The 19,470-nt window shown below is 41.8% G+C and overlaps 1 protein-coding gene across 1 annotated transcript in view; it reads left to right on the forward strand.

Moving 5' to 3' along the window:
- LOC126285435 (cubilin-like) overlaps positions 1-19,470 on the forward strand; it is a 780,558-nt gene that overhangs the window by 222,395 nt on the left and 538,693 nt on the right. Inside the window, exon 23 of the mRNA XM_049984824.1 lies at positions 18,939-19,069. Within this exon, the coding sequence (XP_049840781.1) occupies positions 18,939-19,069 (131 nt within the window). The remainder of the gene's footprint in view (positions 1-18,938; positions 19,070-19,470) is intronic.

The following is a 19,470-nucleotide window of genomic DNA, read 5'->3' on the forward strand; positions in this document are numbered from 1 at the left end:
AGGGAGTGAGAGCATGGTGGGGGAAGGCAGGAGCGTGGGCACCTCACGGGACCGGAAACTGTGGCTGCAGGGGATGTTGATCTTCCGGTCATACCCTTATGGTCGTTTTCTGGGGGACATTTCCGCCAGAGAGCAGGCCGGATGGCAAGGTACGCTAACTGTTTGGTACGAACAATCCCCCTGTGGCCTTGGTGAAGTAACTACAACACTTCTTTTTGTAAAGCTTTAGGCATCAAACACACATGATTGTCCACTGTCATTTTGAACAAGAATTACACCTTTGTGTATAGCAAGACTATGCTGACGTGCAAATTATCGGTGGACTACAGAGTTCTTTATGCAATTCAGTGAGTGAGACCAAGATGTGTGAATGTATCTTTGCAAAGTGTTCAAATCTGAATCAGCTTCTATGGCCTGTGCAGTTTCCCTGTAGTTCAGCAGAAAAGACTGAAGTAATTCAGAGTCCAGAGCATTGATGTGACAACAAGAGGCAATAGAAGCATCAAAGCCTGTATTAGGACCAACCGGAAGACGCGAAAGTGTGTCCGCATTACAATGTTTATCTGTAAAATGATACACAATCGCATATTGGTATTGAGACAACAACAAAGCCCATCTTTGCAATTTTTGGCCAGTTCATACAGTAACTGGTTTTGTCGGATGAAACAAGGACTGCAAAGGATTGTGATCCGTTACTAAGTAGAATTTTATGCCATACATATAGTGGTGGAATTTGGTGACACCATACACAATAGCCAAAGCCTCTGTTTCAATTTGTGAATAGTTACACTGAGCTTTAAACAACACTTTTGATGCAAAAGCAATAGGCCTCCCTTTGTCACCAATTCTGTGTGAAAGAACTGCACCAATTCTGTAAGAGGAAGCGCCAACTTGCAATACAACTAGTTTGTCAGGATCAAAGTGAACTAAGCAGCAGTCACTGAGCAATGCATCTTTAAACTATTGAAAAGCTAATTGACACTCATCTATCAAAGCAAAGGGAACTTCCTTGCAATGTAGCTGCCATTTTTGCAGCATTTGGTATGAAACGAATATAATTGTTCATTTTCCCTATAACTTACTACAATTCCTTGCTATTGCGAGGAACTGGCAAGACTCGTATGGCTAACAGATACGACTGAAGACCATGTAGACCTTGACTGTTTATGACGTGACCAAGATACTGCAACTCAGGTTTTGAAGAAGCACACTTGACACTTGTCCAGTCTCCACTTTAGTTCTGCATCAGATAACACACAAAACAAAGCACATAAATTTGCAATATGTTCTTCCGGTGTACGACCTGCTACTACAATATCGTCCAAATAGTTTGAACAGTTTGGCACTTGTGCAGTCAGCTGTTCCAAGTACCACTGAAAAATGGCGGTTGCAGAAGCACTGCCAAATGGAAAACACAATCATTTAAATAAGCTCGAATGAGTATATACTACACATACTGTTTTGAGATTCTTCATCAAGCAGTGTTTGAAGATGCACATCGTGCAAATCAATTTTTGAAAACTTGTGTCCAGTGCCTAATTTGTCCATGAGATCCTCTGGGTGTGGCAATGGATAAGTATCAAGTTTGTGGGTTGACTGCTGACTTAAAGTCAACACAGAGGTGAATGTGACCTGAAGGTTTGGGGAACAAAACCAGAGGACTTGTCCACTGACTAGCTGATGTGGGTGCAATAGCTCCACTAACTTGCTATCCCTTAAGTTCATTGGCAACTTTGTCCCGTAATGCAATGGGAACAGTTCTGGCCCGGCAAAATTTTGGCTGAGCATTGTCTTTCATTGTAATATGTGCAACAAAATTGTTAGACGTGCATAAACCTTCAGAAAAGAGTTCTGGGACTTCTTTTAGCAAGCTAGCTACACTGTCTTTTGCGTTGCGTTGAAGGCAGACACTGACAACACATTTTCCTGAATGTCAAAGCCAAACAAATCAGAAGAATCAAGACCAAATATGTTCTCACCACCATGTGATTGTAGCACTGTAAAAGTCACAGTGTGCATATGCAAGCGACAGATGGCAGGCAAAGTACATGATGCAAGAACGGGAATGTCTTGTCCATTGTAAGCTGTCAGTTGAGTGCTATTTTTAGACAGGCATGGGGAGCCTAACAGTTCATATGTGTGATTTAGCAATGTGACAGAGGCACCTGTGTCCAATTGAAATTTCCCACAAACAAGTAAGTGAGCAAAAAATTTATTTGAGTGGTGTATCACTAAAGAAACTGCACACTTGCCTGTTGCAGACTGGGAATATACTTCATTAATGACGTGGGTCTTGTGACTAGATTTTTGTGAGTGTGCTGAATTGTTCTGGTTGTTCTGTTGCAAACATACAGATTGCACATGTCATTTCTTACCACAAGCGTAACACTGAGCCCATCTTGGCGTGTGTGCCATATATAAGAGTGAGGGCAAGACTTAATTTTATTTGCATGTGTAGTCACCTGCTTAGCAAACTGCTTCCATGGCATTGAGAGGTGTTGTTTACTTGGCATGGCTAACGCAAGCTGCGCCGCTGAATGGGCCAATCACAACTAAGGGACTCAACCTGACCGATAGCTGCCTGCTGAAATTTATGAGCCGACAAGACACCTAAATCTTACTAATCTAGTATTTGCACTACCTGCTGAAGTTGTGGATTGGACTGTTTCAAAATTTGTTCTCTGAGTTTGACGTCAGATACATTGTACACAATCGCTTCATGCAATGTAACATCTGAATATAAAGCACTGCAAGCACATTTGAATTTGCATTTCTGTGTCATACCCTGTAAATCTGTTACCCACTCACGATAAGTTTGTTCTGACCATTTTTTGCAATTAAAGCATTGATACGTAGCTGCTACCACATTCACTAGTTTTTTAGTGACGCTACCACATGATCGTAATCATGTTCACTCAGAGTGGCATTAGGGAAAAGCTTTGTGATTAGGTGGGACATTGCACTTCCTACCATAGATAATAGACATGGAAGTTTCACAGTACCTGGTATATTGTGAACGAGGAGGTGCACTTCGAACTGTGACAACCACTCAAGCCATTCCTTGTCATGTTCACAAAACTGTCAGAAAGGCGGTATAGCAATAGGTGTTGCCATAGATGGTGATTGTTCTGTTGGGTGTGCAGCATTGTCCAATAGCTGCTGCACCATGTTGAGTAACATAGAGATTTGTTGTACCTGGAACTGAAACATCTGCATTAGCTGTGTGGCATCTAATGCTTGTGGCTGTGGCCTTTGAGCAGGGGGCAGGAGAGGCGGGGTTGCAATTTTAAGAAACAAATGTAACAAACAGACAAGACAAGCAAGCAAAAAAAGCAAAGAAAATTTATGTAAAGTCCACCTGAAAACACTGAGTAGCAAAAATGACAAGAAGCTGTGAAAGCATGGAAACGCCCCTGCAAAGTAAAGACTAGAGAAAACTAAGGCACCAGCAAAACAAAACACTGTGGCGATCATGCGTGGGGTTTGTTTGTAAGTCCTCATCGTCAGCGTGAGGCCCTGCCCACTCGTCACTTATATGGTGCCTATAGGATGCTGCACTCTCGGAATGCTATACAACAATTCAAAATGTATTACAATAAAGATGTTAGAGAATAGCTAACTTTGAATTTACAATGGGGCGACATGCAAACAATCAAAGTCCTTTGCTGTATACAAGGTCCATGTAAGCAATTGATAAGAATCACATGTCACTGATCTTGCAGTGCTCTCTGCTAGGCCGGGCCTAGCACTGTGCTGGTCTGTTAGTCTCTGTCTAGGATTGTGTTAAATATTGTGTGACTGAGGCTGGTAGGAGGGGTGCTGATGTTCTCTTTTGTAGAGGCCACTCTTGCCATTGTGTGGCCATAGTCAGTGGGCTATTGGCTGGTGTTGTCTCACCTCCTTCTCTGCTCTTGTGTCCATCTTCGTGCCAGCCCCCAAACACCTTATCTTCCCAGTCTCCCATCATCTCCCAAAGTTCCACTGACCGGCCACAGAGGAGTATTCTCATTGTAACTCAGCACCACCCAGAACTGGAGCAACTGAATACATTCTCTGCCAGGGTTTTGATTACCTCTCATCACGCTGTGCAATGAGAAATGTCCTGCCCACTATCCTTCCCACCCCTCCCACAGAGGTATTCCACTATCCACTGAACCTACACAGTATACTTGTCCATCCTTACACAACCCCTGCTCCCAATCCCTTACCTCATGGCTCATACCCCTGTAATAGACGTAGATGCAAGACCTGTCCCATACATCCTACCACCACCACCTACTCCAGCCCAGTCACTAACATCACCTATCCCATCAAAGGCAGGGCTACTTGTGAAACCAGCCATGTGGTCTACAAGCTGAGCTGCAACCACTGTGCTGCATTCTATGTAGGCATGACAACCAACAAGCTGTCTGTCCGTATGAATGGCCACTGACAAACTGTGACAAGGAAACAAGTGAACCAACTTGTTGCTGAACACAATACCAAACATGGTATCCTTCATTTCAATGACTGCTTCACAGCCTGTGCCATACGAATCTTTCTCACCAACACCAGCCTTTCTGAATTGTGCAGGTAGAAACTGTCCCTGCAATACATCCTACATTCCCATAACCCTCCTGATCTCAAATTTCATTAGTCACTGTCCTCACCCAACCAGTCTCTTCCCTGTTCCCATCCCACCACCACACACTTTCTTTTTATTTCTCTCCTTTTCTGCTACTCCCCCTCCCCCCCCCCCCCCCCCCCCCCCACTCACCTGCCCTCTGGCTAACCTCCAGCATTTCACTGTCCGCTACCTCCAACATACTATCCTTCCCTCTCCCCATCCAAGCCTCCTCCTTACCCCCACCCAGTTCCCACTCCCATCATGCACTGGTGCTCCTGTTTGCAGGGTGGTTTCAGTTGCCTGAGACTGCAGTCGTGTGTGTGATTTGCGTTTACGCCCGCGCGCGCGTGTGTGTGTGTGCGTGCGTGTGTGTGTGTGTGTGTGTCTATTGTTGACGAAGGCCTTAATGGCTGAAAGCTTTAATTGTGAGTTTCTTTTTGTTGTGCCTATATGGGACTCAGCATCTCCACTATATGGTGAGCAGCAACTTTCCTTCTCATAATATTGTTACATTCCGTCCTACACTTTCCATTGCTTGACTTTTACTTGATGGCTATTCTTCAATCCTGAGCCAGTGCTGTTTTTCTTTGTTATTATTTTATTTTGCATTACTCTACTCAATATCTGTCCATCTTGCTCTTCTTTCCTGTGTTTCTCTTGTCGCCTTACAAACCGCACTGTGCGCTCTACTTACGAGCCACACTGTATCAACTGTCTTGGCCGCGCACAACAGAAAGCTACAAGACCACGCTGATTGTTGGTGCTGAATCTTATTTCCCACATTACTTGCACCGATATTATTAATCCTATACTTTCGAACTGATCACTCTTGCTGCATCGTTTCCAATTTTCTTGCATGTTAACATCTGCACCTTTCTGGTGGCACACAATCTCATGTCTCATTTTACGAACTCCGCCCCTTTCCTGCCCGCTCCTCCCACCTCCCTCCTCAGACATAAACTTTCTCCATTCTCTCCCAGTTCACACTCACTAATTCCACCATCCAATCACATATAAAGATATTTTCTTTTATTAGTTATTCTTTACTTTGACCCTTGTGATTTCTTGTCAATTTTAGTGAGTTTTCACCTTTCGCTATTGTCAACTCCCTGAGATTTCACCTTGTTTCCCCCTTTTGCATCCATTTCATGCCTTTTAAGAATTTTCACATGTATTTTGGTTTATTTTTATGAAATTTTTCGGGTGTAATTCTACATTATTTACATAATTTTTCACATTTTTCCATGACCATAATCCTTGTTCCTTCCATCTGTGTCAATACAGAGAATTTTCCTTATCCCTAATCAGATCCTAGTCGCACATATTGTTTCTGTGTTGTTGCTTGGCTCATGGAATCCCCCTAATGGTCTTAACATCAAATTATCCAACTCTGGCTGCCACCACACCTTCAACAATGACCTCCATCTGTTCAGATTCTGCCAATCCTTAGCCCTCATCAACATAATCCTGCAAAACTATATCAATCAAGCTCAAACCTCCTTGCAGTACCTTCACTCCTTCTGCAGATTTCTCCTGCTACGCAATCCCAAATTCCTGGAAGCCATAACACACATTGAAGCTCTTTCCCTGCAGTAACTTGAACAGCATGCCCAACACCACCTCAAAAAGCTGTCCATCCTTCTCACTTCCTACTCCCACCTTGGTGTACCACTGTCCACCACCTCTACAACCTCCAAACCTCCCACGTCCCCTCATAGCTGACAAATCTTGTCTCACAGACTTACTACACTTACCCCACCCTCAAAAACTCCCTCCCACCACCTGAATAGGGGTTGGGGGTCTAAAGTGTAATATATATTGCAAACTGAATAAAAATTTGCTGCTTAAATAATTAAAAGGAAAATTTTGAAGAATGGTTGGAAGGTACACCTATCCTGAGTGAACTTTAACTGACTTCAATATAAACAGACCTTCCATATTCAATACATATATTCAGCATTTACGATTCATAAATTTACGTACATCCTTTTCTTGTTACTGCTATTATGCATGAAGATTGGTATGACAATACTGGCTCCGGACCACCCCTCCTCTGCTCATGAGAATTCTTATTGTTAGCTCCGATCCTCTTGATGCAGGATTCTTGGGGTGTCGTGGAGAGATGAGCAGACAGGTATCATCACCGTGAAAATATGAATAAACCCTGCTATATTGATAGCACTTTTTAGTGTACAACTGGAATACACATTTTTTAACAATATCAACTCGGCGGAACACTCAATACATCTGCCCGCTATAGCGTATAGACACAGACAGATGAATCTAAAGCAATTAAAAATCGAAGAGCATCTTTTTACCTCTTTTGTTTTTATGTTAATGTTATCTATGATACAAAATTATTATTATATAGAAAAGAATGAGGGAGAAACGAAAAGAAATTTAAGAAAATTACATTATAATTGCCCCCCTCCCACTGTGCACAGTGTCTGAGCTTATTTGTCATTTTATGGGTTGATAACCTTTGCCGGTATGGGCATAGCCTTTATTTCTCGGCCATTGGAGTCATCATCCTCTCTGATTACCAATTTATATAGGCATGTCCCCCCCCATGAACCATGGACCTTGCCGTTGGTGGGGAGGCTTGCGTGCCTCAGCGATACAGATGGCCGTACCATAGGTGCAACCGCAACGGAGGGGTATCTGTTGAGAGGCCAGACAAACATGTGGTTCCTGAAGAGGGGCAGCAGCCTTTTCAGTAGTACAGGGTCAACAGTCTGGATGATTGGCTGATCTGGCCTTCCAACATTAACCAAAACGGCCTTGCTGTACTGGTACTGCGAACGGCTGAAAGCAAGGGAAACTACAGCCGTAATTTTTCCCGAGGACATGCAGCTTTACTGTATGATTAAATGATGATAGCGTCCTCTTGGGTAAAATATTCCAGAGGTAAAATAGTCCCCAATTCAGATCTCCGGGCGGGGACTACTCAGGAGGACGTCGTTATCAGGAGAAAGAAAACTGGCGTTCTACGGATCGGAGCGTGAAATGTCAGATCCCTTAATCGGGCAGGTAGGTTGGAAAATTTAAAAAGGGAAATGGATAGGTTAAAGTTAGATATAGTGGGAATTAGTGAAGTTCGGTGGCAGGAGGAACAAGACTTTTGGTCAGGTGAATACAGGGTTATAAATACAAAATCAAATAGGGGTAATGCAGGAGTAGGTTTAATAATGAATAAAAAAATAGGAGTGCGAGTAAGCTACTACAAACAGCATAGTGAACGCATTATTGTGGGCAAGATAGATACGAAGCCCATGCCTACTACAGTAGTACAAGTTTATATGCCAACTAGCTCTGCAGATGATGAAGAAATTGATGAAATGTATGATGAGATAAAAGGAATTATTCAGGTAGTAAAGGGAGATGAAAATTTAATAGTCATGGGTGACTGGAATTCATCAGTAGGAAAAGGGAGAGAAGGACACATAGTAGGTGATTATGGATTGGGGCTAAGAAATGAAAGAGGAATCCGTCTGGTAGAATTTTGCACAGAGCATAACTTAATCATAGCTAACACTTGGTTCAAGAATCATAAAAGAAGGTTGTATACATGGAAGAATCCTGGAGATACTAAAAGGTATCAGATAGATTATATAATGGTAAGACAGAGATTTAGGAATCAGGTTTTAAATTGTAGGACATTTCCAGGGACAGATGTGGACTCTGACCACTATCTATTGGTTATGACCTGTAGGTTAAAACTGAAGAAACTGCAAAAAGGTGGGAATTTAAGGACTTGGGATCTGGATATGCTGAAACAACCAGAGATTGTACAGAGTTTCAAGGAGAGCATAAGGGAACAATTGACAGGAATGGGGGAAAGAAACACAGTAGAAGAAGAATGGGTAGCTCTGAGGGATGAAGTAGTGAAGGCAGCGGAGGATAAAGTAGGTAAAAAGACGAGGGTTGCTAGAAATCCTTGGGTAACAGAAGAAATATTGAATTTAATTGATGAAAGGAGAAAATATAAAAATGCAGTAAATGAAGCAGGCAAAAATGAATACAAACGTATCAAAAATGAGACCGACAGGAAGTGCAAAATGGCTAAGCAGGGATGGCTACAGGACGAATGTAAGGATGTAGAAGCGTATCTCACTAGGGGTAAGATAGATACTGCCTACAGGAAAATTAAAGAGACCTTTGGAGAGAAGAGAACCGCGTGTATGAATATCAAAAGCTCAGATGGCAACCCAGTTCTAAGCAAAGAAGGAAGGCAGAAAGGTGGAAGGAGTACATAGAAGGTTTATACAAGGGCGATGTACTTGAGGACAATATTATGGAAATGGAAGAGGATGTAGATGAGAACGAAATGGGAGATAAGATACTGCGTGAAGAGTTTGATAGAGCACTGAAAGACCTGAGTCGAAACAAGGCCCCCGGAGTAGACAACATTCCATTAGAACTACTGACGGCCTTGGGAGAGCCAGTCATGACAAAACTCTACCAGCTGGTGAGCAAGATGTATGAGGCCAGCGAAATACCCTCAGACTTCAAGAAGAATATAATAATTCCAATCCCAAAGAAAGCAGGTGCTGACAGATGTGAAAATTACCGAACTATCAGTTTAATAAGCCACAGCTGCAGAATACTAACCCGAATTCTTTACAGACGAATGGAAAAACTGGTAGATGCGGATCTCGGGGAGGATCAGTTTGGATTCCGTAGAAATGTTAGAACATGTGAGGCAATACTGACCTTACGACTTATCTTAGAAGAAAGATTAAGAAAAGGCAAACCTACGTTTCTAGCATTTGTAGACTTAGAGAAAGCTTTTGACAATGTTGACTGGAATACTCTCTTTCAAATTCTGAAGGTGTCAGGGGTAAAATACAGGGAGCAAAAGGCTATTTACAATTTGTACAGAAACCAGATGGCAGTTATTAGAGTCAAGGGGCATGAAAGAGAAGCAGTGGTTGGGAAAGGAGTGACACAGGATTGTAGCCTCTCCCCGATGTTATTCAATCTGTATGTTGAGCAAGCTGTAAAGGAAACAAAAGAAAAATTCGGAGTAGGTATTAAAATCCGTGGAGAGGAATAAAACTTTGAGTATCGCAGATGACATTGTAATTCCGTCAGAGACAGCAAAGGACTTGGAAGAGCAGTTGAACGGAATGGACAGTGTCTTGAAAGGAGGATATAAGATGAACATCAACAAAAGCAAAACGAGGATAATGGAATGTAGTCAAATTAAATCGGGTGATGCTGAGGGAATTAGACTAGGAAATGAGACACTTAAAGTAGTAAAGGAGTTTCGCTATTTAGGAAGTAAAATAACTGATGATGGTCGAAGTAGAGAGGATATAACATGTAGACTGGCAATGGCAAGGAAAGCGTTTCTGAAGAAGAGAAATTTGTTAACATTGAATATAGATTTTAGTATCAGGAAGTCGTTTCTGAAAGTATTTGTTTGGAATGTAGCCATGTATGGAAGTGAAACATGGACGATAACTAGTTTGGACAAGAAAGGAATTGAAGCTTTCGAAATGTGGTGCTGCAGAAGAATGCTGAAGATAAGGTGGATAGATCACATAACTAATGAGGAGGTATTGAATAGGATTGGGGAGAAGAGAAGTTAGTGGCACAACTTGACTAGAAGAAGGGATCGGTTAGTAGGACATGTTTTGAGGCATCACGGGATCACCAATTTAGTATTGGAGGACAGCGTGGAGGGTAAAAACCGTAAAGGGAGACCAAGAGATGAATACACTAAGCAGATGCAGAAGGATGTAGGTTGCAGAAGGTACTGGGAGATGAAGAGGCTTGCACAGGATAGAGTAGCATGGAGAGCTGCATCAAACCAGTCTCAGGACTGAAGACAACAACAACAACAACAACAACAACAACAACAACAACAACATAGGCATGTCAGCTCCTTTAACACATACATACATAAGTTCTCCTTCCTAACAAAGTGCTTGCTGTAAGTGCATAGTCCCATTATTGTCACTCAGTATCTGCCCTGCGTTTAGCTTGCGAAGCATACACACACAGTTCACCATCCATTACCGCTCCAGCTTGGTTTCACGTGTTTAATACAAAGTCACAGTGCGTATCATGGGTCCACATAGTCTTTACTGATTTGTGAAGCTCGTGTTCAGCGGCATGATCCTTTGTGAAATCTTTGATGCGCTGACAACTGGTTTCCATATCAGCGGCCTGAGGAAGGTATTTCACCTTTTCATTCACACTTATTCAGTAGGGATACCAGCTGTGCATCTGACATCTGCCGACATGGTAAGTTTCTTGCTGCTTCTACAACATTGTTGAGCACAGAAAATTCATATTTTTACTAAGGATTGTCATTTTTCTTTAGTTCATCACGCCCACACCTACATATCTCACACACACACTTAACACTTTGCAGGTAGGATTCGTATCTTTTTGCTCTTAGTTTTTGAACGTCTTTCATGCCGTTGCATTATACAAAGTTTTTGTAGTGTCCTTGCCACATACTATACTATACACATTACAACAAAAAATAAATAAAACTACAAAAATAAACTTATCCTATTTATTTGCTAACATTCCATTATCATTGCTTGTATACATTACAGCCTGATAGTCATTTTGTTTAGTACATTTTGTTAAATTATTATTTTGTTACATTGTTGAGTTCCAATTACATGAGTACACTTTTTGCTCTTATTTGGTTTTACACTCTTTACATAATATCCATACAGTCATAGATTTGCTTTTCCTTTGTGGCATAAATTGACATACACTTCACTTCAATTTACAGTGACTTCTTGTCAGAGCATATTTATCAAGTACGAAGAAGTAAAGAAATTTCATGGAAAAGCATTTATGTACTCAGTTACTTCTCATTTCTGGTCTTAACTGTGTTCCCAAGAACAAAATAGTTTGTTGTTTATAAACACTACGTAAACCTGAAGATACCGTTCGTATCGATTACTTGTTCATTGTTTAAAGTGCACCTCAGTATTTACTTGTTATGTTCATCATATAAAGGACAACCATTTCATATGCAGAGGTATACAGAGGTGTATCATCAATACTACATGTCATGTACAATGAGTGTAAAATAGTGTTTATATAAGTAACAAACATGCATAAAAAATTCAATGTAAATCAGGTGTTTGATGCTTTCATGAATAGTCGACGCTCACAGTAGTTGGTTTTGACCCCTTGATTATTTGGTAGTGCTCCACCTTAGTTCAGCATTGTGATATGCGAGGTACTGCAACTGTATACTTCTTCACATATTTTCCCACTATCACATGTATACATATCATAAGCTTACAACCATATTTACATGCGGTGTGGTCCTCTCTTATGCTTACATGGTACTAACACTCAAGAAGCATTTATCTTTCTTCACTTTAGGATGTGTCAACGTATCATTCCCAAGAAGAAAAAAATTAATATTAACTTAAAACTAAATCTTCATAGTTACGCGTACAGTGGCTCGATGGTCACTAACACCTCTTTCATATATTCATCCATGTACTCATTTACTTTAGTGTGCAGTCGTGCTATGACAAATTCATTCAGTGTCATGAGTGTGTCTCTACTTACCTTATAAACCTGAAAGATAAAGTGTATTGTAGGTATGATGCGTTCTCTTATTCAGCTTGTCACTTATAGTGTTTTCTGGCTCTTTCATTATAATTAGTCCATGTACTTTCAATACTTAAATTTGTAAACATATAGATATAATGTACGTAATAATGTAACTTCAATAAATATTTCGTAGTTTAGGATTCCCCTTCTATATATGTAATCCCTTAGCTTATCTCAAATTTGTAAACATATAGATATAATGTACGTAGTAATGTAAATTAAATAAATATTTCGTTGTTTAGAATTCCCCTTCTGTATATATAATCCCTTAGCTTATCTCTGCCTGTGTGTATTGTGTAGATAGTCATAGTTGTGGTATAGACTCCCCATTAATTTTCTATTTTGCAGTTTATGCAATAGGCTTTAAAAATGCTAGTACTGGCTGTAGCTCGTAGGGTTTGTTCTGGGTGTTCGAACACCTTCAGCTGTGTCTGTCTGGTGCACACGTTTGCAGTTTGTTGACTAGCTTTTACCCCAATGTGCATGCGCTGCGTCGCTCTGTTACTACTAATGTTGCGGTGAGTTCTGTATTGCAGTGCGCGCTACCGTGTGTTTCACAAGTTCGTTTATTCATTTACAACTGGGCTACACACAAGGTGAAGCATTGTGTTTAAAGTATTGTTGTCTCTAGATACATGAAAGTAAAATTCCTCCTTGTTACATCCACTTACCTTATCATTTATACATTTGACATACACTCCTGGAAATTGAAATAAGAACACCGTTAATTCATTGTCCCAGGAAGGGGAAACTTTATTGACACATTCCTGGGGTCAGATACATCACATGATTACACTGACAGAACCACAGGCACATAGACACAGGCAACAGAGCATGCACAATGTTGGCACTAGCACAGTATATCCACCTTTCGCAGCAATGCAGGCTGCTATTCTCCCATGGAGATGATCGTAGAGATGCTGTATGTAGTCCTGTGGAATGGCTTGCCATGCCATTTCCACCTGGCTCCTCAGTTGGACCAGCGTTCGTGCTGGATGTGCAGACCGCGTGAGACGACGCTTCATCCAGTCCCAAACATGCTCAATGGGGGACAGATCCAGAGATCTTGCTGGCCAGGGTAGTTGACTTACACTTTCTAGAGCACGTTGGGTGGCACGGGATACATGCGGACGTGCATTGTCCTGTTGGAACAGCAAGTTTCCTTGCCGATCTAGGAATGGTAGAACGATGGGTTCGATGACGGTTTGGATGTACCGTGCACTATTCAGTGTCCCCTCGACGATCACCAGAGGTGTACGGCCAGTGTAGGAGATCACTCCCCACACCATGATGCCGGGTGTTGGCCCTGTGTGCCTTGGTCGTATGCAGTCCTGATTGTGGTGCTCACCTGCACGGCACCAAACACGCATACGACCATCATTGGCACCAAGGCAAAAGCGACTCTCATCACTGAAGACGACACGTCTCCATTCGTCCCTCCATTCACGCCTGTCGCGACACCACTGGAGGTAGGCTGCACGATGTTGGGGCGTGCGGGACTGTAGCCCAGCTTCATGGAGACGGTTGCGAATGGTCCTCACTGATACCCCAAGAGCAACAGTGTCCCTAATTTGCTGGGAAGTGGCGGTGTGGTCCCCTACGGCACTGCGTAGGATCCTACGGACTTGGCGTGCATCCGTGCATCGCTGCGGTCCGGTCCTAGGTCAACGGGCACGTGCACCTTCTGCCGACCACTGGCGACAACATCGATGTACTGTGGAGACCTCACGCCGCACGTGTTGAGCAATTTGGCGGTACGTCCACCCGGCCTCCCGCATGCCCACTATACGCCCTCCCTCAGAGTCCGTCAGCTGCACATACGGTTCACGTCCACACTGTCGCAGCATGCTACCAGTGTTAAAGACTGCGATGGAGCTCCGTATGCCACGGAAAACTGGCTGACACTGACGGCGGCGGTGCACAAATGCTGCGCAGCTAGCGCCATTCGACGGCCAACACCACGGTTCCTGGTGTGTCCGCTGTGCCGTGCGTGTGATCATTGCTTGTACAGCCCTCTCGCAGTGTCCGGAGCAAGTATGGTGGGTCTGACACACCGGTGTCAATGTGTTCTTTTTTCCATTTCCAGGAGTGTATAAGAAAAAACTTAAACAAAAATTTTCCTTATCAACTAACAACATAAATTCTGGTATGTGATTTTCTCGCATCCTAAGTCTAATTTTGTTATACATATGTACAGCTTAGAGGGTACACACCTCTTCTAAAGTATATAAATGTTCTCAAGTCTTGTGTGGATAAAGGTCCTTGTCTATACCTGTGTTCATGTGTGCCAATCTGTTTGCTCCTGTGTAGGGGATTTTGGGAATTATGTATGGTCCGATGTGTAGTAATTGCCACTTATGGTTCAGTTTTCCAATGTTTGTAGATTTGGGATGTGTTCTAAGTAACACCTTATGCCCTGTGTTTTGCTTTCTGGCAAACAATGCACTTTCTTACCACCTCTAGTACTCTTTGTCTGAGGGAGGGAAATAACAGTATTTAGCTATTTTATCAGTACATGTTGAAGTGCCATAATGGCCCCAAGTATTGTGTGTGTATAAGATAAAATCATGCACATATTCCTCTGGCAAACACACATGCCATTTCTCTTGTTCGGAAGGTTTCCTATGGAACAAAACACCTTTGTGAGTAGTGAAAAACATTTTTTAATTTTTCATCGCCGTTATGTGCTAGTTTTGCTCTTACCTTACTCCTGCATGTGTCTTCCTGCTCAATTTGTTTGCACATGTGGACATAGTATGGTCGGAGTGTTTTGTCCTCCGTCAACATAGCTCTTATTTCACCTTTCTGCTGCAAAAGATCCTTGACTGTCTCTAAGCCTTGTGGTAGTTGAGAAAGAGCATCAGCTATTATATATACTATCTCAAAATCGAGTTCTTGAAGATACACACCACCTTTCTATCCATCGGTGCAGCAATTTGCAAGTTAGCGAAAACGATAGGGACCGATGGTCACAGTACACTTTTGTGTGCATACCCCAAAGGAAATATACAAACTTCTTAAAGGTACAAGTTACAGCCAACCACTCTAATTCCGTGACTCAATATGAATGTTCAGCTTCAGATAAGGTGCGACTGGCAAAGCTAATTCCTTTAGGGATGAGATTTCCTTCTTCTTCTGCCAGTTGAAAAGATGCGTAGGTGCATAAACAAAAATCGTTTTTCATGACTGATTAAGATAAAATATTAAATGATTAATGGAAAATCTCATATAAAGATGTGAAACAAATACTAACAAAGAGATAGAGGGGCTGGCCACTACTTACTTCAGCTCAGTACAGCCGATAGATAACACAAAACAGAACAGAAAATTTATATTCCTAGTTTTCGGAACTCTGTTCCTTCATCATGGAGGAGAGAGGGGAAAAAGGGGGAAGAATGGAAAGTGGATTTAGTTACTCACAATCCAGGTTATGAAGCAACAGGGAAAGGTAAACAGGGAGGGTAGCAAGGATGGAGGCATGGTTGTCAGAGGGAAGCCAAAGATATTCTACTGTTAAGTACTGTGCCAGATTCAAACCAAAAAGGATGCATACAGAAGTAAAGAGGTATATAGTATAAAGATAAACACAACTATGTAGGATGAAAAGATGCATGAATGGCTAAAGAGTAGAGGGAAAAAGAAGACTGAAGAGTAAATGGGAGTGAGGTTGGTTAATGTAGGTTCAGTCCAGGGGGATGGCAGGATGAAAGGATGTGTTGGAGTGCAAGTTCCCATCTCCGCAGTTCCGAGGCACTGGTGTTGGGTGGGAGAAGCCAAATAGAAGGTACGTTGTAGCAGGTTCCTAGGTCCCTAGAATTATGCAGGATGGCATGCTCTGCTACTGGGTATTGGACATCTCCTAGGCGGACAGTTCGTCTGTGCCCATTCATACGCTCAACCAGTTTAGTTGTCGTCATACGGATGTAAAAGGCTGTGCAGTGCAGGCATGTGAGCTGATAAATGACATGTGTTATTTAACATGTGGCCCTGCCTTGAATTGTGTATGTTTTACCAGTAGTGGGGCTGGAGTAGGTGGTTGTGGGGGGATGCATGGGGCAGGTTTTGCAGCAGGGTCGGTTACAGGGGTAGGAACTGCTGGGTAGAGAAGGTGGTCTGGGAACATTGTAGGGTTTGAAAAGGATGTTACAGAGGTTAGGCGGGCAATGAAAGGCAACTCTTGAGTGGTGTGGGAGAATATTGTCAAGGGATGATCTCATTTCAGGACTTGACTTGAGAAAATCATATCCCTGACAGAGTAACTTGTTGATGTATTCGAGGCCAGGATAATATTGAGTGACAAGGGGGATGCTTCTGTGTGGTCTGGGGGTAGGAACATTGTTGTTGGGCGGAAAGGAATGTATTGCACGGGAGATCTGTTTGTGGACAAGGTCTGGAGGATAGTTGCGGGAGAGGAAAACACTGGTCAGGTTATTGGTGTGATTGTTGAGGGATTCGTCACTGGAGCAGATACATTTGCCACGAATACGTAGTCTGTAGGGAAGGGAGCATTTGATGTGGAATGGATGGCAGCTATCAAAGTGAAGGTACTGTTGTTTGTTTGTGGGTTTGATGTGGAGAAGTTTGGGTCGGCTAAGTTTGCCATCTGTGTTGTACTACTAATCCATTGTTTACTTGTTGGTCTGTAAATCAATGTGGTGTTGCTATCGGCGTATTTACAGGCTTCTGTTGTACTGGTCTCTTGTCATATATTAAATCTATTGAGTCCAGTACAGATAGAAAGTATTCGGTGTCGTGTTCAAGGATGGTAATGAGTTTTCCCTAATGTGGGCAGGAAGATGGCTCTTTAAAATTTTCAGCACGTCTACTTGAGATACAAAGTTCATCCTGTGTCTTTCAAAATAGTCCCATAAGTTTCCTTACTTGCTATTGAATGGAGTTGGGTTGATTACTTCACGTCTGAGTCTCTCTTGTATGGCCTCAGACCAATACTTATTCAGAAATGGCCTCTCAAACTGTTCATAATAGTGAAAATGTTCCACCATGAGCATAGCCCATAGCAGGACATCAACCTGTGTGTATCCAACAACAAATCTAAATTTATGGGCTTCGGTCCAGGTATGAGGTAAAACATTTCGAAATGCTCTGATAAAGCCCAGAGGATGTGTTCTTTTCCCTCCTGAAGTAAATATCAGAAATCGTCGATGCGTAAGTAATACCTCATTGGCGAGTAATGTTGACAAACATGCAGTGCTGTCAGTGACAGGCACATTTGTGTTTGCTTGTGGGGTAGTGCATGGCAACTGCACTAGCTCAACAGGTGCAGCTGGTCATAGCTTGTGTTCCAAAAATGGACAGCATAGAGACAGAAGTGATGACACGTTCTGCAGGACCTGACCATCATTTGCAGGACAATTCTCAAGCACGTACAATGCAAGCTGTTACTGATTTCTTTGAGTGATGGGGCTGCTAAGTGCTATACCAGCTACTACACTCCCATGACTTAAGCCCTTGTAAACTGAAGGAAACACTTCATGGCATTCACTTCAGAACTGCTACAAATTTGTTGGGCGATAGACCACATCACTCAAAATGTCAACACAACAGTTTTAGTCTTGAGACTGACTGCATTTCAAGTTCAATGATGGAAGAGAGGCGTTAGTACTTCAGTGCACGAGGTGTCCGCCCTCGGTAGCTGAGTGATCAGCGTGACAGAATGTCTGTGCTAAGGGCCTGGGTTTGATACCCGGCTGGGTTGGAGATTTTCTTTGCTCAGGGACTGGGTGTTGTGTTGTCCTAATCATCATCATTTTATCCCCACTGACACGCAAGTCACAGAAGTGGCATCAAATCGAAAGACTTGCATCTGGTAAACGGTCTACCTGACAGGAGGCCCTAGTCACATGACATTTTTTATGCACTAGGCAATGTGAAATCATCAACCTTATGCATGAGAAAGGACATTATACTCTTAAAGCAAAGAGTCGTTATAGTTTTATAACTGAATTATAGTTCCTGATACCTTCTTGTAGGCTATCATTGTTCGTTGTACCTATTCTCTGTTAGTTGTAGGCAAGGTCTAATTTTCTCGTTCTTCCTTTGACTTCCTCTTATGCAGTCCATTGTTTTGGAACCATTCTCCTAAGTATTTGAATTCATCTGCCCTTTTAACCTTTCTATATTTTACCTACAGGTACTTCTCCTCTTGGTGTCAGTGTTCCATACATTCCAGCTTTTCATATGAGACTTCAAAACCCATCTTTCCAGCAGTTTTATGCAAGATTTCCAGCATTCTTTGTGCATCCTTCCAGTTTCTAGCTAAAAGGGCAGGGTCATTGGCAGGAGCCAAACACATGAATTCCATTTTTTCCTTTTTTCCCCAAAGTGTATTCTATTTATTTTTTCAACTTCAGACCTTCTTTCCAGGTTTTCAGTATTTTCTTCAAGGTGATATTTGAAAGAAATGTAAATAATCCATCTCCTTGCCTGACCCCTGTCTTTATTTTGAAGGACTCAGAGATTTTTTATAAAAACCTAACTAGTATGTTCGAGTCTTTCAGGGATTGTTTCACAATTTCCCTCATTTTTCTGTCAACGCTCAATTCCTCTAAAATCCTATATAAAATTTGTCAGTTGAATTTTTTTTAGATGCATTTAAGTAGTTGAGAGAAGTTACTACTGCATGGTGTTCATAATTGTGATTTCAAAACATCTGATATTTTGATGTTCTACTGACTGGACTGTAAATTTGCAATACTTTTCATTTTCATAACAGGTTCTGTGGTGAACGACTTCCACCAGTATTGATCACCATAGGAAATGTAATGACTGTTGTGTTTCAGTCTGATCATAGTATTAATTACCAAGGATTTAGTGCACGTTACAATCAGATAGACATTTCAACAAGTAAGTATGCAACAGTTAGCCTTTAATTTCATCTATCTTTTTTTCTTGTTTTTCAATTGATATATTATATGTTACCACTTTAGTAGTGTTATGATCCACTCTGTTCAGTTCAGAAACTTTTGGCAAGCTCTTACTACAATAAACACCATTTAGGCAAATGGGTGCATGAAGATGTTTGTGGACAAAATATTTGTAGACCATTAATGAAGCTACTGATGTTCATTGTTTAGTATTTTGTGTGAAAATGATCATCAAATGGAGCTTTATACTAATGCTTGGATTAATAGTGTCTTGTACATGCAAATAGATAATTTAATGTTTTGACAACTTCTATTGTTGAGTAAAAAACACTGTGGAGACAAGTAATTTGATCAAATTATTGTTTTTATAAAAATTTTCTT

Source organism: Schistocerca gregaria, chromosome 8, assembly GCF_023897955.1.
Source record: "Schistocerca gregaria isolate iqSchGreg1 chromosome 8, iqSchGreg1.2, whole genome shotgun sequence".
NCBI classification, from domain to species: domain Eukaryota; kingdom Metazoa; phylum Arthropoda; class Insecta; order Orthoptera; family Acrididae; genus Schistocerca; species Schistocerca gregaria.